This window comes from Ranitomeya variabilis, chromosome 6 (genome assembly GCF_051348905.1).
Source record: "Ranitomeya variabilis isolate aRanVar5 chromosome 6, aRanVar5.hap1, whole genome shotgun sequence".
NCBI lineage: Eukaryota > Metazoa > Chordata > Amphibia > Anura > Dendrobatidae > Ranitomeya > Ranitomeya variabilis.
Genome location: NC_135237.1, coordinates 445389701 through 445409935, shown reverse-complemented (window position 1 = coordinate 445409935; position 20235 = coordinate 445389701). Strand labels below are relative to the sequence as shown.

The window sequence follows — 20235 nt, the reverse complement described above, 5'->3', positions numbered from 1 at the left end:
GAGACCCCTCCACAAAAATATAGGTGGTCCCCTCACGGAACGTCTTAGGTTACCTAACTAGACAGGTGGTCCCCTCACGGAACGCCTTAGTTACCTGCCTGGACAGGTGGTCCCCTCACGGAACGCCTTAGTTACCTGCCTGGACAGGTGGTCCCCTCACGGAACGCCTTATTTACCTGTCAGCACAATATCACAGAGGCTGCGTCTCCTATCCCTTTCTCTAAGCTGCCCCACAATCTACAACTGGCTCAATTTTTCAGTCCACTTCACTACTAGACAATAGTCACGGGTAGGATGGTTGAATGGAGTACAATGACCGGTAAAGGAGGTGTGGTGTACAGAGGTCGCACAGGATGCGACGTCTCTCAGTTGCCGGTTCAGAGCGTGGCACAGGATCACGTTTGATCTCACCACTCGATCATTCACCTCCCGGACCCAAGGAGACTACAGACAAACCAATAACGGCTGAGACACTAGCAAGTGTGACATATACAATGTACATGATCGCCACTTACCGTGTACGGAGGGTGATCAGTCCTCGAGGTCAGCCACTACGGGTATCATCCACAGACATCCAGGCATGGGTCCAGGGGGCCTCGGATCGCTGGCCACGCCCCACGTTGGTCGCGCCAAAATTGTCGGGGTCGTAATACGACAATTACCCTTCCTTCACCAGTCATTCCAAATTAATATGTGTGCAGGGCATCTGGTACCGGATAAGAATAAATCAGACAGGTAGCTGGTTCAAACTTAGTTAATGCCCCGTGCATCCACACATGTCTGCAGCGGTCACACCAACTGGCTTTATTCTAAAATACACAATACTATATTGAGTGTTAGGGAAAGGCGTGCATTAGGCGGGGTTTAAGCTAGCATCCAGTCTTTCTGATTTGTTCTGACGTCTTCTGGTGAATCCTCCCTTTCTTCACATTCCTGAGTTTCGATTCTGAAGAAATGAAAGTTAACTCTTCGGTCACTAACCTGAAACGAAACTGAACACTGGCAACCATTTTTAAATACAATTACATATGCATTAGCTAGCAGATAGGAAAAATCGGTATTAGTCTTACCGGTAATTATGTTTCCAGGAGTCCATACTGACAGCACATTGGAGGACGTCCTCCTCCTCCTTGCAGGGACAGGAACACACGAGAGTTTAAATATCCGGCTCCACCCACCAGACCTCAGTGTTGTAGCAAGAACCAATCATGGAATAATGCAAATAAAATATTTTAATGACGGAATCATAATATGAAACAGTACATAGTCACAAAATCCGGATATACCTGAGAATATTACTTTAATGGGGGGGAACTACCGGTGCTGTCAGTATGGACTCCTGGAAACATAATTACCGGTAAGACTAATACCGATTTTCCAGGACGTCCCAACTGACAGCACATTGGAGAGTACCAAAGCATCTCCTCAGGGTGGGATTACTGCTTGGAGGACTTTCCTCCCAAAGGCCGTGTGCTGACCGGATGTAACGTCAAGTTTATAGTGTTTACAAAAAGTGTCAGCCCTGGCCCATGTTGTGGCGTTACAGATCTGTTCTACAGAGGCTCCAGCGCGCTCCGCCCAGGAGGCGGACACGCCACGAGTAGAATGGGCTTTTAAGCCTAAAGGAGGTGACATACCTTCTGACTGATAAGCGTCTGTGATCACATCTGTGATCCAACGGGAAATTGAGGCCTTAGAGGCTTTCTTCCCCTTATTTTTACCCCCGAACAGAATAAAAAGATTTGGATCGGTACGCCAAGAGTCTGTGGCCTTTAGGTAATCCAAAACCCCTTGTCTAACGTCTAGTGAATGGAGGGCCCTCTCTTTCTCATTAGCAGGGTTATTACAAAATGAGGGAAGGATTACTTCCTGATTCCTGTTTTTAATAGAGGCTACTTTTGGAATAAAGGCTGGATCTAATCTCAGGACTAGACTATCTTCCCTAATCTGCAGATAAGGGTCTCTAACACATAGAGCCTGAATTTCTCCAACCCTCTTGGCCGTAGTTATCGCCACTAGAAAGGCCGTTTTACGAGTGAGGATAGAAATGGGCATACTATCCCCTGAGGCATAAACACCTTTACATAGTGCTCTAAGAACCAAGTTAAGGTCCCAGGATGGTGATAACTGCCTAATAGTGGGACGCATTCTCTGAGTGGCCCGAATAAACCTCGTTATCCATGGGTGAGATGCCAAAGGATAGTCCAGGAATGAACTCAGCGCAGACACCTGGACTTTTAAAGTGCTGGGTCGAAGACCCAAGTTAAACCCTTTTTGTAAAAAGTCTAAGATACCAGGGATGTCCAGAGAGCCTGATAAGACGTTGGACCTGCCACTTTCGAGACAAAAACGCTTCCAGATTTTTTGATAAATAGCTGAGGTAACTGGTTTCCTACTACCCTGGATAGTAGATATGACCTGGTCTGACAAGCCTTTTGACTTTAGGATGTCCCTCTCAGGATCCAGGCTGAAAGACGGAGTTTGCTTGGGTCTGGGTGATACACTGGACCTTGATGGATGACTCTCCCTTTGGTAGGTAATTCGACTGGATTGTCGATTGCTAATGTCCCCAACACCGGGAACCAGCTTCGTCTCGGCCAGTACGGGACGATCAAGATGACCGTCGCCTGATCTTCCCTGATTTTTCGAAGTACCGCTGGAATTAATGCCAGGGGTGGGAATGCATATGACAGCGGTTGGTCCCATTGTTGACTTAGGGCATCTACCCCTTCTGGTAGATCCGAGGGGTTCAGGGAGAAGAATCTTGGGATTTTCGCATTTCTTTTGCTCGCGAATAGGTCGATGTTGGGGGTTCCCCATTTGCGACATAATTTCTGGAAGATGCTTTGTTCCAATTCCCACTCTGTTGGACACAGGTTCCGTCTGCTTAAGTAGTCCGCAATCACATTCTGGGAACCTTCTAGGTGGATGGCTGTAATGGATAGCACGTTGTCTTCTGCCCACCTGAAGATCACCTCTGCTAGATCCTGCAGTGGTTGATAATTTGGACCTCCCTGGTGGTTCAGGAATGAGACTGTTGTTACGTTGTCGGAAAAGATTCTTACGTGGCGATCTGAGAGTATTGGCTGATTGTGCTTCAATGCTTGCCATACCGCGTAGAGTTCTCTGAAGTTGGATGATCTGCTTTTTATGCTTTCTGGCCACTTGCCCTGCAAGATTCTGCCCTGCAGATGAGCTCCCCAGCCCCAAGCGCTGGCGTCCGTAGTGATAACTACGTAAGGAGAGGTGACCCACAGAACTCCCACCTTCAGGTTTTCTGATCGTGTCCACCAGACAAGAGATCTTCTTGTCAGACCGTTCAGCTTCAATGGAGCCTCTAGGGAAGACTGGTGGCGATCCCAGGTTGACAAAATCTGTTTCTGGAGATGTCTTGAATGTGACTGCGCCCACCTGACGGATGGTATGCAGGCAGTCATTAGGCCTAGAACCTTCATAGCCATTCTTATGGTAACTTGATGTTCCAATAGATACCAGACCTGAGTCTGAATTATCCTTCTCCTGATTCCGGGTAATAGAGATATTCTGCGTCTGGAGTCCAGGTGCACCCCCAGGAAGGTCTTTCTTCGTTCTGGTAAAAGATCTGATTTTTTCCAGTTTAGTACCCAGCCAAGATGCTCCATTAGAGCGATAGTCCGCTCTCTGTGATCTTCCAGGAGCTTTACGGAATCTGCCACTAGAAGGAAGTCGTCCAGGTACGGAATTATTATGATGCCGTTTCCTCAGGAAGGCCACCATTTCCGCTACGAGTTTGGTAAAGACGCGAGGAGCGGAAGCCAAGCCGAAAGGGAGGCCTTGAAACTGATAGTGGCAGGTCCGAGTTGCCAGAGTTACGGCAAATCTCAGCAGTTTCTGGGATGATGGGTGTATTGGGACCTGGTAGTAGGCCCTTTTTAGGTCTATAGTACACATGACCGCGTTCTGGTTTATAAGCGGGATTGCGGAACGAATGGATTCCATGCGGAACCTTCTGTATCTCACCCATGAATTCAAAGGCTTTAGATTTATAATTGTGCGGGTGTCGCCTGATGGTCGTGTAACCGTGAAAAGGGAAGAGTAGTGGCCTCGCCCCAACTCTGACTGAGGAACAGGAATTATTACTTCTGTCCTGATCATGTCCTGTAGGTCTTTTAGCATGGCCGAATCTGGTTTGACTATCGTAGGTGTAATGTATCTTTCTGGGGGAGGAGAGTACAGTTCTATGCTGTAACCTTCGGAAACAGTGCTGAGAATCCAGTGATTCTCGGTAATCTGTGCCCAATTTCCTGCGAACATGCGGAGCCTCCCCCCAATGAGAGTGGCGTCATAGAGATTTATTTTTATAGGATGGGCTAAAGAAAGATCCCCTGTTCCTATTACTCTGTCCACGGGAGCCTCTGTAGGATCCTCTGCTGGACCGACCCTGACTTTTAGGGTCGAACTGCTTTCTGTAGAAGTAACCTCTCCGAAAGGGCTGGGGGCGTTTAGGTTTGTCCTCCGGAAAACCTTTCTTCTTATCTGATGCTGACTCAAGAATAGAGTCTAAGGCCGGTCCAAACACCCTCTGTCCTGAAAAAGGTATAGAGCAGAGTTTGGATTTAGAAGCGTTATCGCCAGACCAAGACCTAAGCCACACCGCCCTCCTAGCTGCATTAGATAGTGAGCTATTACGGGCTGAAAATCTGACCGATTCAGCTGTCATATCAGATAGGAAGGCCATTGCAGACTTCATAATGGGGAAGGAGTGCAAAATATCCGATCTGGGGGTCTTATTAGATAGCTGCTCTTCTAGTTGCCCCATCCATAAATACATAGATCTGGCCACCGAAGTGGCTGCTATGTTTGTACTAATCAAAGCTGCAGAAGCCTCCCAGGCCCTTTTCAGAAGGATGTCAGCCTTCCTATCCATAGGGTCCCGAAGACTGGAGGAGTCTTCGAAGGGTATTGCAGTCTTTTTGGCGACCTTTGCTACAGGAACGTCAATTTTAGGGATCTCTTCCCATAGCTTGACTTCCTCCGGATTGAACGGGAGGCGACTTTTGAAGTCACGGGATAGCACTAGCCGGCGCTCAGCCTCCTTCCATTCCTCTAGGACCATGGCTTTAATATGGTCACTGATGGGAAACACAGTCTGATTTCGAGCGACCAGTCCCCCGAACATCAAGTCCTGCCTGGACTGTGGTTTAGAAGAATCTTCGATTTGCATCGTATTTCTGACGGCCTGGACAAGTTCATCTGTCTCCTCGGACTGGAAGAGATACTTCCTGGCTTTGTCCTGGTACTCTACGGGAATCTCTCCTTCCTCTCCTGATAGTGAATCCCTGAGCTCGGGACCTTCATCAGAAGAATACTCTGGCTCCCCCTGAACTTCCTCCTTCCTGGGCCGCTTGCGACCAGCTATGGGACTGGCCGGCCGAGCATGCGAAAGGCTAGATATAGAAGTCTGCACCTCTTCTCGTATAAGGGATCTCATCTCGGAGAACATTGATGACCGCTCATCCATCATAACCTTAGACGTACAGGTGGCACAGAGCGTCTTGCCATGAGAATCTGGGAGCTTAGTATGGCATACGGGACATCTAATGCTCTTCATTGTAGCCTTTCCGGATTTTTTGACCGTGGCAGGGGGAGCAGCGGGGTTTCCCTTATCCTAGCAATATAAGATAGGGAATAATAGGCTATAGAGAGCGAGGAGTCTTTTAGAAATACAGAGGGTGTACTGCCCAGGGCAGGCTTACCCCTTCCTCGTCGATTCTGTCTTCCATAGCTGGATCCTGAAGCAGACGATGCAGTCACTGATGCAGGTGCTGGACGCTAGAGCAGAAGCGACCGCTCTGTCAGCGTTCTCCTCGTGGAGCGTCTGCTTTCCCCGCTCACAGACCGCCACCGGAAGTGACGTTTCGCCGGCTCCCTGAGACCGGAAATGACGCGGCTCCCCAGACCCGGAAGTGCCGCCTAGCTGTAGCGCCTCCAGGCCGCGCACTCGCCGATGGAGGTCTGCCTGGATCGTTACCGCGTCCTGAACCGAGAGCCCCCCCGCGGGGGGAGCGGTTCAATCCCGGAGCATTGTCCCACTCCGGGCCTTTGGGGTAGAGGGACTCCCCACCGGGGAGTTTCGACCCTGAGCCGCTTGACAGGGGGAAGGATTGGAGGACCGCTCGATCCCCCTGAGCTCGGTAAGCTGCTGCTTCTCTACGTGTGTCCCTCCGTGTAGGGACAGGAAAAACACTGAGGTCTGGTGGGTGGAGCCGGATATTTAAACTCTCGTGTGTTCCTGTCCCTGCAAGGAGGAGGAGGACGTCCTCCAATGTGCTGTCAGTTGGGACGTCCTGGAAAACTTATTGTTTCACAGTATAAAAGTATAAAAGTACAAAAGTATATAAAGATATATATTTTCACCTTGACAACTGAGCTTCTACCTTCTGGCTTTGATTAACTGCTGTTTTTAAAAAAAAATGGTGGTTCCGGCCTACTAACGGGTGTCTGCCCCTGCCTTCTGTTGTCCTCAACTGAATAAAGCTGAGCTTCTACCTTCTGCCTCTCATTAACTGGTGTTTTTTTTTTTAAAAAAAAAAATGGTGTTTAGGGCCTACTAACGGTTTCTGCCCCTCCCTGGTGTTGTCCTCAACTGAATAAAGCTGTGCTACAACCTTCTGTTCCAAATTAAGATTTTTAAAAAAGAAATTGGGTGTTTAGGGCCTACTAACGGTGTCTGCCCCTCCCTGGTGTTGTCCTCAACTGAATAAAGCTGTGCTACAACCTTCTGTTCCTGATTAAGATTAAAAAAAAAAAAAAATGTTTAGGGCCTACTAACGGTGTCTGCCCCTGCCTGGTGTTGTCCTCCACTGAACAAAGCTGAGTTTCCACCTTCTGGCTCTTTTTTTTTTTTTTTAAATTGCTGGATGGGGCCTAATAGCTCTGTTTGCTCCTCCCTGGTGTTTGTCCTCAACTAAAAAAAGCTGAGCTTCAACCTTCTGGCTTTCGGCCTATAGTATCAGATATTAAACTGCATTTGGCCTTCAACTTTGGTTCCGGCCTACTAACGGTGTCTGCCCCTGCATGGTGTTTGTCCTCAACTGAATAAAGCTGAGCTTCAACCTTCTGTCTTTTGGCCTACAGTAGCAGATATACTTACCTCTCCCTGCTCCACCGCCGTGACATAGTCCACGTTTCCTGGGCCCACTAAAACCTTGAACCAGCCCTACCCCCCACAACTTTTGCCAAATGACCCCCAATTTCCAGTGCCCAACTATTATTATAAAGTTAATTAAGATTGACAAGCTTCAGAAAACAAGAATGGATGTTTTTGGCATTAAAATGGGCACTGTAGGTGTTTTCCTGGCCTCCACTCACTGCCGACTATGCTTCCCCATTGACTTGCATTGGGTTTCGTGTTTCGGTCGATCCCCGACTTTTAGCGATAATCGGCCGACTGCACTCGACTCGACTCTGGACTAAGTCGGGTTTCACAAAACCCGACTCGATCTTAAAAAAATGAAAGTCACTCAACCCTAGTCTCGAAAGCTTGCAATTTGTTACCATCTTTTCAGTTAGCCATTAAAAGGTATCAACCTATTCTAAATATTTTTGTAGGTTTTGTGCACTTTATGGCCAATGTAAACACGAGTTTATGTGCTGTATGTATACCAACTTATTCCAAGCTCAATTATTGTGCTTTTTTTTGTATTTTTTGATTTTGTGAAAGCCGGGGAGTGGCCTCCCTTTCCTAAGCCGGTAATTACATTTAAAAGCTTCCCCAGACTGGTATTCATAGATTGGGACCTGGTCCTACTGTCTGCCCTTATTCGCACACTGATGTCAACTCCGACACATGGTAAGATTTTTAATATTAGACAGCGTAGGTTCCATCCCGATCAGGAGCACCTTGTTGACGGAAGGATGGCTTTTATGCTATTTTTTGATAATAAACAAAAAACAGTATTACTAAGAACCCCCAAGTCATTTAAATGCACTTTTGCTTTTTACATATTTAGTTACAGAAGGGTTTTTTACTCATATTGTTTCTTGTAGGTTTTGTATAGTATATTTGTGGTATATCCCTGAAATACTCCACAAATCTTAAATGGAGTACCGTATTTACTCGAGTATAAGCCGACCCGAGTATAAGCCAACCCCCCTAATTTTGCCACAAAAAACTGGGAAAACTTAATGAATCGAGTATAAGCTTAGGGTGGAAAATGCAGCAGCTACCGGTAAATTTAAAAAATAAATACCAATAAAAGTAAAATTAATTGAGACATCAGTCGTTTAAGTGTTTTTGAATATCCATATTGAATTAGGAGCCCCATATAATGTTCCATACAGTTCATGATGGCCCCATAAGATGCTCCATACAAAATACGCCCCATAAGATGCTCCATACAGTTTATGATGAGCCCCATAAGATGCTCCATATTAAAATATGCCCCATATAATGCTCCATACAGACGTTTGCCCCATACAATGCTGCACAAATGCTGATTGTGGCCCCATAAGATGCTCCATACAGATAATTGCCCCATATAATGCTGCACATGGCCCCATAAGATGCTCCATACAGATAATTGCCCCATATAATGCTGCACATGGCCCCAGATATTTGTCCCATATAATGCTGCACATGGCCCCAGATATTTGTCCCATATAATGCTGCACATGGCCCCAGATATTTGTCCCATATAATGCTGCACATGGCCCCATAAGATGCTCCATACAGATAATTGCCCCATATAATGCTGCACATGGCCCCAGATATTTGTCCCATATAATGCTGCACATGGCCCCAGATATTTGTCCCATATAATGCTGCACATGGCCCCAGATATTTGTCCCATATAATGCTGCACATGGCCCCATAAGATGCTCCATACAGATATTTGCCCCATATGCTGTTGCTGCAATTAAAACAAAATAAAAAATAATCACATACTCACCTCTCAGGCCCCCGGCACTTGCTATATTCACCTGCTCCACGTTCCACCGCCGACGTCTCTTCCAGTCCTCTGCACCAGCATTCAGGCAGAGGGCGGCGCGCACTAATCGCGCCCTCTGACCTGAGCGTTACTGCAGAGGACGCGGAAGACGCAGCGGTGCCGACGGTGGAACGGGGGAGTAGGTGAATATTGCGCCCTGCATTATATACTCATCTGCTCCTGGCGCCGTCGTTGCACGTCTGTTCCCCGGCAGCTTCTTCCTGTAGTGAGCAGTCACATGGTACAGCTCATCACATTAATGAATATGCGGCTCCATTCTTATGGGAAGTTGGGTCCATATTCATTACTGTAATGAGCGGTACCATGTGACCGCTCACTACAGGAAGAAGCTGCCGGGGAAAAGACGTGCAGGGACCGTGCCAGGAGCAGGTGAGTATTATTACACAGCTCTGCTCCCCCTCCCCTGCCGACCCCTGGGTATGACTCGAGTATAAGCCGAGAGGGGCAATTTCAGCCTAAAAAAATGGGCTGAAAATCTCAGTTTATACTTGAGTATATACGCTAATTATTAGTGTTAATTTTATGTACACAATGTAACATCCTGAAGTGAAACAAATCAGAAGTGAAAAAAAGATAAGACATTTGCAAAAGTTTATTTATTGCAGGTAATATTTTCAGGTTTTGTTTTTTATTAGCATGTACAAGAATGTTGCATTCTGAAAGAAAATACAGTTATCCCGTAATACTTCAGGGCTTTGCTAGTAACCTAAAATAGTTACACAATGAACTGGTTCTTGTGCATGGTATGGATGAACTGATCCGTAAGAGGCAATATATGTACAAACAGATATAAACCCAGTCTACTTGCAAAAATAATGGAGTACATCACAAATGTTCGTGGCTTCTTCAGCAAAAAAAAGTAACAGCGGCAAATACTATTGCTGAAATACTTATTTTACAACAAGCGAACAGTCTTTCCAGTCACTGTTAAATAGTCTTCATCTGCCAGTGCATGCAAAGCTTCATCAAACATGTCCTTTGTAATAGCCTGCACACAAAAAAAGTAAAAGTTTGATAATAGATTCTTGAAATGTTTGTAATACACAAATTGTAAAAATATATAAAAATATAGGAACATCACACTGACATCAACTGCAGTTTACAGATATCAGGAGTACTGTCACTAAGTTTTCAGTAACTTCCAATAGAAATATACTTGCCTTACTAATACTGTGACATCCCTCTTCCAGTGTGGCACAAGAACCTCAGCAGGTCTCTGTGCTTCCTCTTCTGGCTAAGAAAATGACTGCTGCAGAAAATTACTGACCACAACTGATGGCATGCAGCAGTCAAATCTCTGTATAGCTAGAACAGGATGTACGAAGACTGACTGTACATCCTATTCCCAAACAGACCTGTAACCAATGCAACTGAGCACCATCAGCAGCCAGTTATTCACCTGATGAGAATGTGACCAATACAGTCAAAAACCACAAGAGTAGCATTGGACCTGGACAATGCTGGAAGTGGCAGGGGGATCATCCAGTGTCTGCAAGAGTATACATAAATTTAACTGATTTTTTAGTAAGATTAGTGCTAAAAATGCCCTTTCGTAGAAGTACTGATTAAGGATATTGTGCAGCTACAGATCTTGTTCTCATGCTAAAATTGATATATTTCCACATTGGACCAGTCCTGATGGTTCTGTGCCTCATACATCACCTATGAGACAAGGCCATAGCAAGTCAGTTGTAAAATCTGAGTCATTTGTGGATGTTGTATCATGACTTGATTTTTTTGTGTTCTTTTTCTTCCCTTCTTGTAAAGGTCACTACTATTTTTCCATTAACAGTCTGAGGGATTTTTTTTGTAGGAAAAGTTGTAAAGTTGAATTGTGTTATTTAAAACTACAATATAATGTAATGACTGAAAAGCAGTGAGAAAAAAAAAAATTAAAGTGGGGTAATATGGTGGGGGGGAAAAAAACGTCAGAATATCTTCTCTCTTAAGTTTTGCCTCACTGACTTTAATTATGTAGTATTGTAATGAGGGAAAAAAAAATGAAATGGCAGTACAAATCAAGCTTTAAATGGGAAAAGGGGTTATCTCAATGTATCTACTATATAATTGTCTAAGGGTCACTTTCGTCTTTGTGTGTCACAGAAATCCCAAGTCGCTGATTGGTCGCAGCAAAACGGCCACGACCAATCAGCGATGGGCACAGTCCGGCGGCAAAAAGGCAGCTCCTTACTCCCCGCAGTCAGTGCTCACTAAGGGTTAATGGCAGCGTTAACTGACCGCGTTATGCCGCACTCCCGTTAACGCTGCTATTAACCCTGTGTGACCAACTTTTTACTATTGATGCTGCCTATACAGCATCAATAGTAAAAAGATCTAATGTTAAAAATAATAAAAAATCATTATATACTCACCTTCCGTTGGCCCCCGCATCCAGCCGAGGCCTTTCCCGCTCCTTGCGAAGCTCCGGTGACCGGTCCATGCATTGCGGTCTCGCGAGATGATGACGTAGCGGTCTCACGAGACCGCTACGTCATCATCTCGCGAGACTGCAATGCACTCTTGGGACTGGAGCATTGCGAGGAGCATCAGTAAACGCCTTGGCTGGATCCGGGGGGCCGACGGAGGGTGAGTATACTATTTTTTATTTTAATTCTATTTTTAACAGGGATATGGTGCCCACATTGCTATATACTACGTGGGCTGGGCAATATACTACGTGGGCTGGGCAATATACTACGTGGGCTGGGCAATATACTACGTGGGCTGGGCAATATACTACGTGGGCTGGGCAATATACTACGTGGGCTGGGCAATATACTACGTGGCTGGGCAATATACTACGTGGCTGGGCAATATACTACGTGGCTGGGCAATATACTACGTGGCTGGGCAATATACTACGTGGCTGGGCAATATACTACGTGGCTGGGCAATATACTACGTGGCTGGGCAATATACTACGTGGCTGGGCAATATACTACGTGGCTGGGCAATATACTACGTGGCTGGGCAATATACTACGTGGCTGGGCAATATACTACGTGGCTGGGCAATATACTACGTGGCTGGGCAATATACTACGTGGCTGGGCAATATACTACGTGGCTGGGCAATATACTACGTGGCTGGGCAATATTCTACGTGGCTGGGCAATATTCTACGTGGCTGGGCAATATTCTACGTGGCTGGGCAATATTCTACGTGGCTGGGCAATATTCTACGTGGCTGGGCAATATTCTACGTGGCTGGGCAATATTCTACGTGGCTGGGCAATATTCTACGTGGCTGGGCAATATTCTACGTGGCTGGGCAATATTCTACGTGGCTGGGCAATATTCTACGTGGCTGGGCAATATTCTACGTGGCTGGGCAATATTCTACGTGGCTGGGCAATATTCTACGTGGCTGGGCAATATTCTACGTGGCTGGGCAATATTCTACGTGGCTGGGCAATATTCTACGTGGCTGGGCAATATTCTACGTGGCTGGGCAATATTCTACGTGGCTGGGCAATATTCTACGTGGCTGGGCAATATTCTACGTGGCTGGGCAATATTCTACGTGGCTGGGCAATATTCTACGTGGCTGGGCAATATACTACGTGGCTGGGCAATATTCTACGTGGCAATTTGAACCACGCTTCGCTAATTAGTTGCAGCCGGCCGAATCTTGTGTGTAAATTGCATTATTCTGAAAACTTCATAAATAAACATACAGATTCTAGAATACCCGATGCGTTAGAATCGGGCCACCATCTAGTATTTAATATTTTGCAAAAACAAAATGTTGTAGTCCATTAGGGTACCTGAAAAGGCAATGATTTTAATATTATATACTCCAGCGCACAGTTAAAATTTATGTTATATTGGGAGAGACAAAAGGAGGGAGAGGAAAAAAAAAGGGTAGAGAAAAAGGATTTAAGTGATTTCAAGTATTTGTAATATTTTCTATAACACGGGGGAAGGATGGGTGCGTTATTGACAAAGGAATTTTTAATGGTTAAACAGTAATTAGAGCTTGCTCCAGTCGCTGCTACAGGAAGAGGCGGGAATGGTGGGGGGGCCTGTTGCTTATGACAAATTTACAATACCGGTACATGGTCTGATTTAAAGATAAATCATCAACTTACTGCATCAGACTGCCCCCGAAGATCCTCAAACAACTGCTGGTACTTCAATGCTGGAGTTTTGCCCTTAGACTGGATCAGTTTTTTCAGGGCCTGAGCGAGTTCCTCTTTGCGTTTGCGAGCAGTCGCACTCATTCCTAAAAAATTCAGATTACTACAGGTGAGAAGAATAGTTGATTTCACAGTTCCCCCTCTTCCATTAAAGAGGTGCTACACAAACAGTTCACATTCATTGGCCGAATGCCAATGGGACTTTTGGTTGCGAAAAATAAAGTGAAATTACAATGAATTTATATAAACAAGTTGTACACAATTGGCATTAAATAAAAACCGATGGGACATAAGTGAAGACATTTTCTGTACAATCGTGCAACATGCAGCATCTTTGATACCATCAGACACAAAGTTGTCCCTTTAGGGAACCACGGGATCCATTAATTCAAGTAATAGTGACTATTTTCATATGACGAAGTCAGTCACGGAGTGAGCTATAGTGAAATTCCTTCCATGGAGGAAAAAAAGAGCAGCTTTGATTAATATGAAACACTGAAGCTTACTATACCTGTAGTAAGAATTGAGATATCTACAATGCCGGTTCTTGGATCCGTTGCAGATTGTTTTAAAGCTTCACGATGAAGACGTTTAGCTTCTTCTACATCAATAGTTTCCACTTTACTAGAAAATCGCACTTTGGCATGAGATTCAGAAAGACGAATCAGAGACTCCAACTGCCTTGGATAAGCGGATACCATCCCACGGCCACTGCCAATTTTTCTCATGTCTACATAAGCCTTTTTTATTTAAGAAAAAAAAAAAAAAGTATTACGCCTAATTTTTGTTACAAGAAAAAGATGCTGAAGAAACAGTTCAAAGTAGAGCATTTACAATTCCATTGTTCATATTAAGTCACCAGGTAGTGATATTTTTGAAGTGTACTTAAACTAAGAAACAAATTACTATATCTACATTGTTCAATTCTTTTAACAGCACACTTACATGATAAAATACACCTATTTTATTATGGTCTTACAGCATCTATTCCTAGTCTGACCGTGGATCTCCAGGTCAGATTCGAGCATAAGAGGCTGCTGGGGTCAGGAGCTTGGGTCAACATGGGAATTATGGCCGTAACTAAATGCTGCAGGGTTTTGTTAATGTGCCTTAGTGTATGTTCCCACGGTCATTAAACGCTGCGGGTTGGATACTGCGTACATCCGCAGGGTCCAGATGTTACAGCATACTCGATGAAATTTCAAGAAATCCCATGCCCACTATGTGTGCACCAGCACGCTTTGCCTTCCTGAGACACACATGCGGCGCGTCTTTCCAGACCCGCAGCATGCCTATTTATATCTATTTAAATATCACCCGTACAATGTATTCAGCGCAGTGATTCCGCACAGTTCAAGGCACACATGCAGATTCACCTGCATTCAAAAGCCGGCAGCGCTTTGGACGCAGCGGACATGTGCTGGGTCCAAAGCGCTGCCTAATACTGAACATGTGGACATACCATTAATGCATCTTCCAGAAATAAATATTATAAACACTATGTGCGTAATGCAGAACAAAAACTAAACGGTTAATAACAGCAATGAGATGTCTGAATATTTTAAGGTCTCCACAGATTTCAATACAATTGTGGCCAAAAGTATTGACACCCCTGCAATTCTGTCAGATAATACTCTGTTTCTTCCTGAAAATGATTGCAAACAAATTCTTTGGTATTATTATCTTCATTTAATTTGTCTTAAATGAAAAAACACAAAAAGAATTGTCCTAAAGCCAAATCGGATGTAATTCCACACTAAACATAAAAAAGGGGGTGGACAAAAGTATTGGCACTGTTCGAAAAATCATGTGATGCTTCTCTAATTTGTGTAATTAACAGCACCTGTAACTTACCTGTGGCACCTAACAGGTGTTGGCAATAACTAAATCACACTTGCAGCCAGTTGACATGGATTAAAGTTGACTCAACCTCTGTCCTGTGTCCTTGTGTGTACGACATTGAGCATGGAGAAAAGAAAGAAGACCAAAGAACTGTCTGAGGACTTGAGAAACCAAATTGTGAGGAAGCATGAGCAATCTCAAGGCTACAAGTCCATCTCCAAAGACCTGAATGTTCCTGTGTCTACCGTGCGCAGTGTCATCAAGAAGTTTAAAGCCCATGGCACTGTGGCTAACCTCCCTAGATGTGGTCGGAAAAGAAAAATTGACAAGAGATTTCAACGCAAGATTGTGCGGATGTTGGATAAAGAACCTCGACTAACATCCAAACAAGTTCAAGCTGCCCTGCAGTCCGAGGATACAACAGTGTCAACCCGTACTATCCGTCAGCGTCTGAATGAAAAGGGACTGTATTGGTAGGAGACCCAGGAAGACCCCACTTCTTACCCAGAGACATAAAAAAGCCAGGCTGGAGTTTGCCAAAACTTACCTGAAAAAGCCTAAAACGTTTTGGAAGAATGTTCTCTGGTCAGATGAGACAAAAGTAGAGCTTTTTGGGCAAAGGCACCAACATAGAGTTTACAGGGGGAAAAAAAAAAAAAAAAAAAAAAAAAAAAAAAAGAGGCATTCAAAGAAAAGAACACGGTCCCTACAGTCAAACATGGCGGAGGCTCCCTGATGTTTTGGGGTTGCTTTGCTGCCTCTGGCACTGGACTCCTTGACCGTGTGCATGGCATTATGAAGTCTGAAGACTACCAACAAATTTTGCAGCATAATGTAGGGCCCAGTGTGAGAAAGCTGGGTCTCCCTCAGAGGTCATGGGTCTTCCAGCAGGAAAATGACCCAAAACACACTTCAAAAAGCACTAGAAAATGGTTCGAGAGAAAGCACTGGAGACTTCTAAGGTGGCCAGCAATGAGTCCAGACCTGAATCCCATAGAACACCTGTGGAGAGATCTAAAAATAGAATTATTCTTACCGTTAATTCGGTTTCTAGGAACCTTCCACGACGGCATATGGAGGTTGTCTCTTTGCCCTAATAGGGAACAGGAAACACAGAGGTTAAAAGGACCTCCCACTTGCCAGTGACTTACAACTGAGACCATTGCACTGGTTTACCTTTAAAATCCCAGAACTAATCCAGGAATATATATCGGGTGGGAAATTAGTGCCGTCGTGGAAGGTTCCTAGAAACCGAATTAACGGTAAGAATAATTCTATTTTCTCTAGTCACCTTCCACGACGGCATATGGAGGAATACCAACTAATTTTGGCACTAGGGAGGGACAACGGCCTGGAGTACTTTGCGGCCGAAGGCTAAGTCCTTGTTGGACAATACATCTAGTCTGTAATGTTTAGAGAAGGTATGGAGTGAAGACCACGTTGCTGCCCTGCAAATCTGCTCCGGAGATGCGCCTGCTCTTTCTGCCCAGGAAACCGAAGTGGATCTTGTTGAATGGGCTTTGATACCTACTGGAGGTAACTTGTTTTGAGCGAGATAGGCTTCCGTAATAGCCTTCTTGATCCATGTAGCGATGGTACTTTTGGCTACTTTTTTCCCTTTGTTTTGTCCTGAGAGATGGACAAACAGGTTATGATCAATTCGGAATGTACTGGTGTGGTCCAAGTATTGTAAAAGAATACGTCGAACATCCAAGGTGTTGAATCTTCTTTCTTCCGAGTTTGTTGGATTGTGGCAAAAGGTTGGTAGAAAAATCTCTTGAGAACGGTGGAAGTCAGAGATAACCTTCGGAAGAAAGGACGGATCAAGACGAAGCACAATTGAATCATCTCTTACCAGGAGATAAGGTTCTCGTGTAGACAAGGCCTGTAATTCACCAATCCTTCTGGCTGAAGTAATGGCAACCAAGAACACGGCTTTATAGGCTAGGTTTTGTGGAGAACAAGATGATAGCGGTTCAATGGGTGGACCTGTCAGACCCTGCAGAACTATATTGAGATCCCATGGGGGAACTATGACCTGTTTTCTAGGATTCATTCTAGTAGCCGATGTCATGAACCTTTTAATCCAGCGATGACTCGCTAAATCTTGATCAAAGACCGAGCTAAGTGCAGAGACCTGGACCTTGAGGGTACTGGGCCTGAGACCTATTTCCAAGCCTTTTTGCAAAAAGTCCAATATGATGGGTATATTAGGCTTGAGGGGGTCTGGAAGGTTAGGCAGACAGAATGAAGAAAACTTTTTCCAGATCTTGTTGTAGATGGCGTTGGTCACCGGTTTTCTCGATTTTTGTAGGGTAGCTATGACAGGAATTGATAGTCCTTTAGCTCTTAAAACCTGGGTTTCAGCAACCACGCCGCCAAGCTCCACTTCTGAGGGTCTGGGTGGAGAATGGGACCCTGAGAAAGAAGATCGTGTTTTATCGGCAACATTACTGGTCCATCCACTTGTAGTTGGGTAATTAGGTTGAACCAACTCCTTTTGGGCCACAATGGAGCTATCAGGATAGTTGGAGTCCTTTCTAGGCGTATCTTCCGTAGAACCTTGGCAAGGATGGGGATTGGCGGAAAAGCATAAGCAAGATGAAACGGCCAATCTTGGGTTAAAGCATCCAACCCCCTGGGATTGCCTCTCGGGTTCAGGGAAAAAAAGGTTTCGACCTTTGCGTTCTGGTGAGAGGCAAAGAGGTCGACGTCTGGATGACCCCATCTGTGAACTAGCATGCTGAATGTTTGAGGATCCAGGCTCCATTCGCCAGGATGGATTTTCTGGCGGCTTAGGTAGTCTGCCTGAATATTTGTAGTTCCCTTGAGGTGGATTGCCGTCAGGGATAGTAAGTGCTTTTCGGCCCAAGAAAAGATTCGAGCGGAGATTTTTATTAGACTGAGGGTTCTTGTACTGCCCTGGTGCCTGATATGGGCCACCGTGGTCATGTTGTCCGAGTATATCTGTACATGATGACCCGAAATCTGATGCCTTGCCGCTAGTAGAGTCTCTTCCACAGCCTTGAGCTCCCTGAAATTTGATGATTTCTCGGAAATCGATTGGCTCCACTGGCCCTGATAGGGGACATGGTTCACTATGGCTCCCCAGCCTCTCTTGCTGGCATCTGTTTTGATGGTGGTTAGAGGAGACTGAATCCAGCATACTCCTTTCAGAAGGTTCCTGGGCTTCATCCACCATGTTAAAGAGGCTTTCACTCTGCCCGGAGTGTGGATCCTCTTGGCAAGAGTGCCAGGTCGACCATCCCAATTGTGTAGAATGTGGGCTTGCAGAGTCCTTGAGTGTGCTTGAGCCCAAGCCACCGACTGTATGCAGGCTGTCATGGAACCCAACAGCGACATTCCCTCTCGCAGAGTAGGGGATCTCATTTCTTTGAACTTCCTGATTTTTGTTAGTAGGGGAAGCCTGTGATCGTCCGGGAGGAAGGACATTTGTCTTGCTGAGTCCAGCATTACTCCCAGAAATCTCCTGGTTTTTGCAGGTTGAAGCTGAGATTTTTGTAGGTTCGGAATCCAACCTAGGGATCTCAGAATGTCTAGGGTGGTAGAGACATGTGCTATCAGGGTTATCTCGGTGGAAGCAACTATCAGAAGATCGTCCAGATAGGGCACTATACAGACACCTTGCTTTCGGATAAATGACACTACTTCGGCCATCACCTTGGAGAACACCCTTGGTGCTGATGAAATGCCGAAGGGAAGGACTCCAAACTGATAGTGCTCCACCCGATGATTCCCCTGTATCGAAAACCTGAGATATTTTCTGTGTCTCGGGTGAATAGGGATGTGGAAATACGCATCCTTGAGATCGATGGTAGCCATAAAAGAGTGATGTTCTATCAGAGGAATCGCAGATCTTACGGACTCCATCTTGAACTTGCGATATTTCACGTGCTGGTTCAGACCCTTTAAGTTTATAATAATCCGGACGTCTCCTGAAGGTTTGGGAACCAGGAAGAGTCGGGAATAGTGTCCCTTTCCCCACTCTGATTGTGGGACTGGGGAAATTACATTTGATCTGATAAGGTCTTTGAGACCTAAGGACAATAGACTGCGATCCCTTGATGATGGAAGGGAAGTGACTTTTAGACCCTGAGGTGGGGGAGAAATTAACTCTATTAACAGGCCGTCTCTGATGACATTGAGAACCCAGTGGGAGCTGGTAATATCCTCCCACTGAACCACATATTTCGAGAGTCTTCCCCCCACCGGGTCGGAGTCATTGTTTGTCCTGCTGGGATTGTTGCTGCTGCTGCTGTTGCGGGACAAAGATATTCTTTCCCCTACCCTTTGCGTAGCTCCACCTGCCGGTTTTTCCTTTGCCTCTTGCTTGAGAGGACTGAGGTTGTGGGCCACGAAAAAAACGTTTCTTAGGCTGTTTTTGCTCAGGGAGCGCCTTCTTTTTGTCGGTGGCTTTATCGAGAATATCGTCTAGGGCAGGACCAAAGACGTAGTCTCCTTTGAAGGGTATGGTGCAGAGCTTAGACTTAGAGGTGATATCCCCACTCCAGAGCTTAAGCCAGAGGGCTCTTCTGGCAGAGTTGGAAAGTACGAGGGATCTGGCGGCGACTCTTACAGATTCCAGAGAAGCGTCCGCCAAATACCCTGTAGCTTTATGCAAAATGGGTAGGGAATCCAATATCTCGCCTCTTGAGGTACCTTGAGATATGTGATTCTCTAATTTTTCAAGCCAGCAGGAGAGAGCTCTTGCCACACAGGTGGACCTTAAGGACAGCTGCAGAAGTTTCCCATGATTTTCTGAGGAGACTTTCGATCTTCCTATCCATGGGATCCTTCAATTGAGAAGAATCCTCAAAGGGGAGTGCAGTTCTCTTGGCGACTCTAGCCACTTGCACATCGACCTTGGGAATATCTAATTTAAGGTCATCCTCAAGCAGAAATCTGTGCTTCATTTCTGAAGGGGTACTGAGACGCTTCTCAGGTAGTTCCCATTCCTGATTAATCATACTGATGATATTGGCATGAACTGGGAAGCCAACTCTCTTCTCCGATGAAAGACCACCGAACATCTGATCCTGTATGGACTGCGGTACAGGTTCCTCTTCTAGTCCCATGGTATTACGGACAGCAGAGACTAGATCCTCAATATAGTCTGAGGAAAAGAGGTATTTCCTGACCTCAGCTTTAGGAGATACTGGATCCTCCCAGCCAACAGATGAGCCATGAGAGAGGTCCGAATCAGAATCAGATTCCACAACCTGAATTTTCCTCTTTTTAGCCGGG

At 45.5% G+C, this 20235-nt stretch overlaps 1 protein-coding gene across 2 annotated transcripts in view; it reads right to left on the bottom strand.

Annotated features, from left to right (window-relative positions):
- Positions 1-9564: 9564 nt before the first annotated feature.
- Positions 9565-20235, bottom strand: part of MCM4 (minichromosome maintenance complex component 4) — a 65685-nt gene continuing 55014 nt past the window's right edge. For both annotated transcript variants that reach the window (XM_077270468.1, XM_077270467.1), the window contains 3 exons: positions 13640-13868; positions 13081-13214; positions 9565-9978 (listed from right to left, as the gene is read on the bottom strand). In XM_077270468.1, coding sequence (XP_077126583.1) covers positions 9886-9978; positions 13081-13214; positions 13640-13868 — 456 coding nt within the window. In that variant the 3' untranslated portion in view covers positions 9565-9885. The remainder of the gene's footprint in view (positions 9979-13080; positions 13215-13639; positions 13869-20235) is intronic.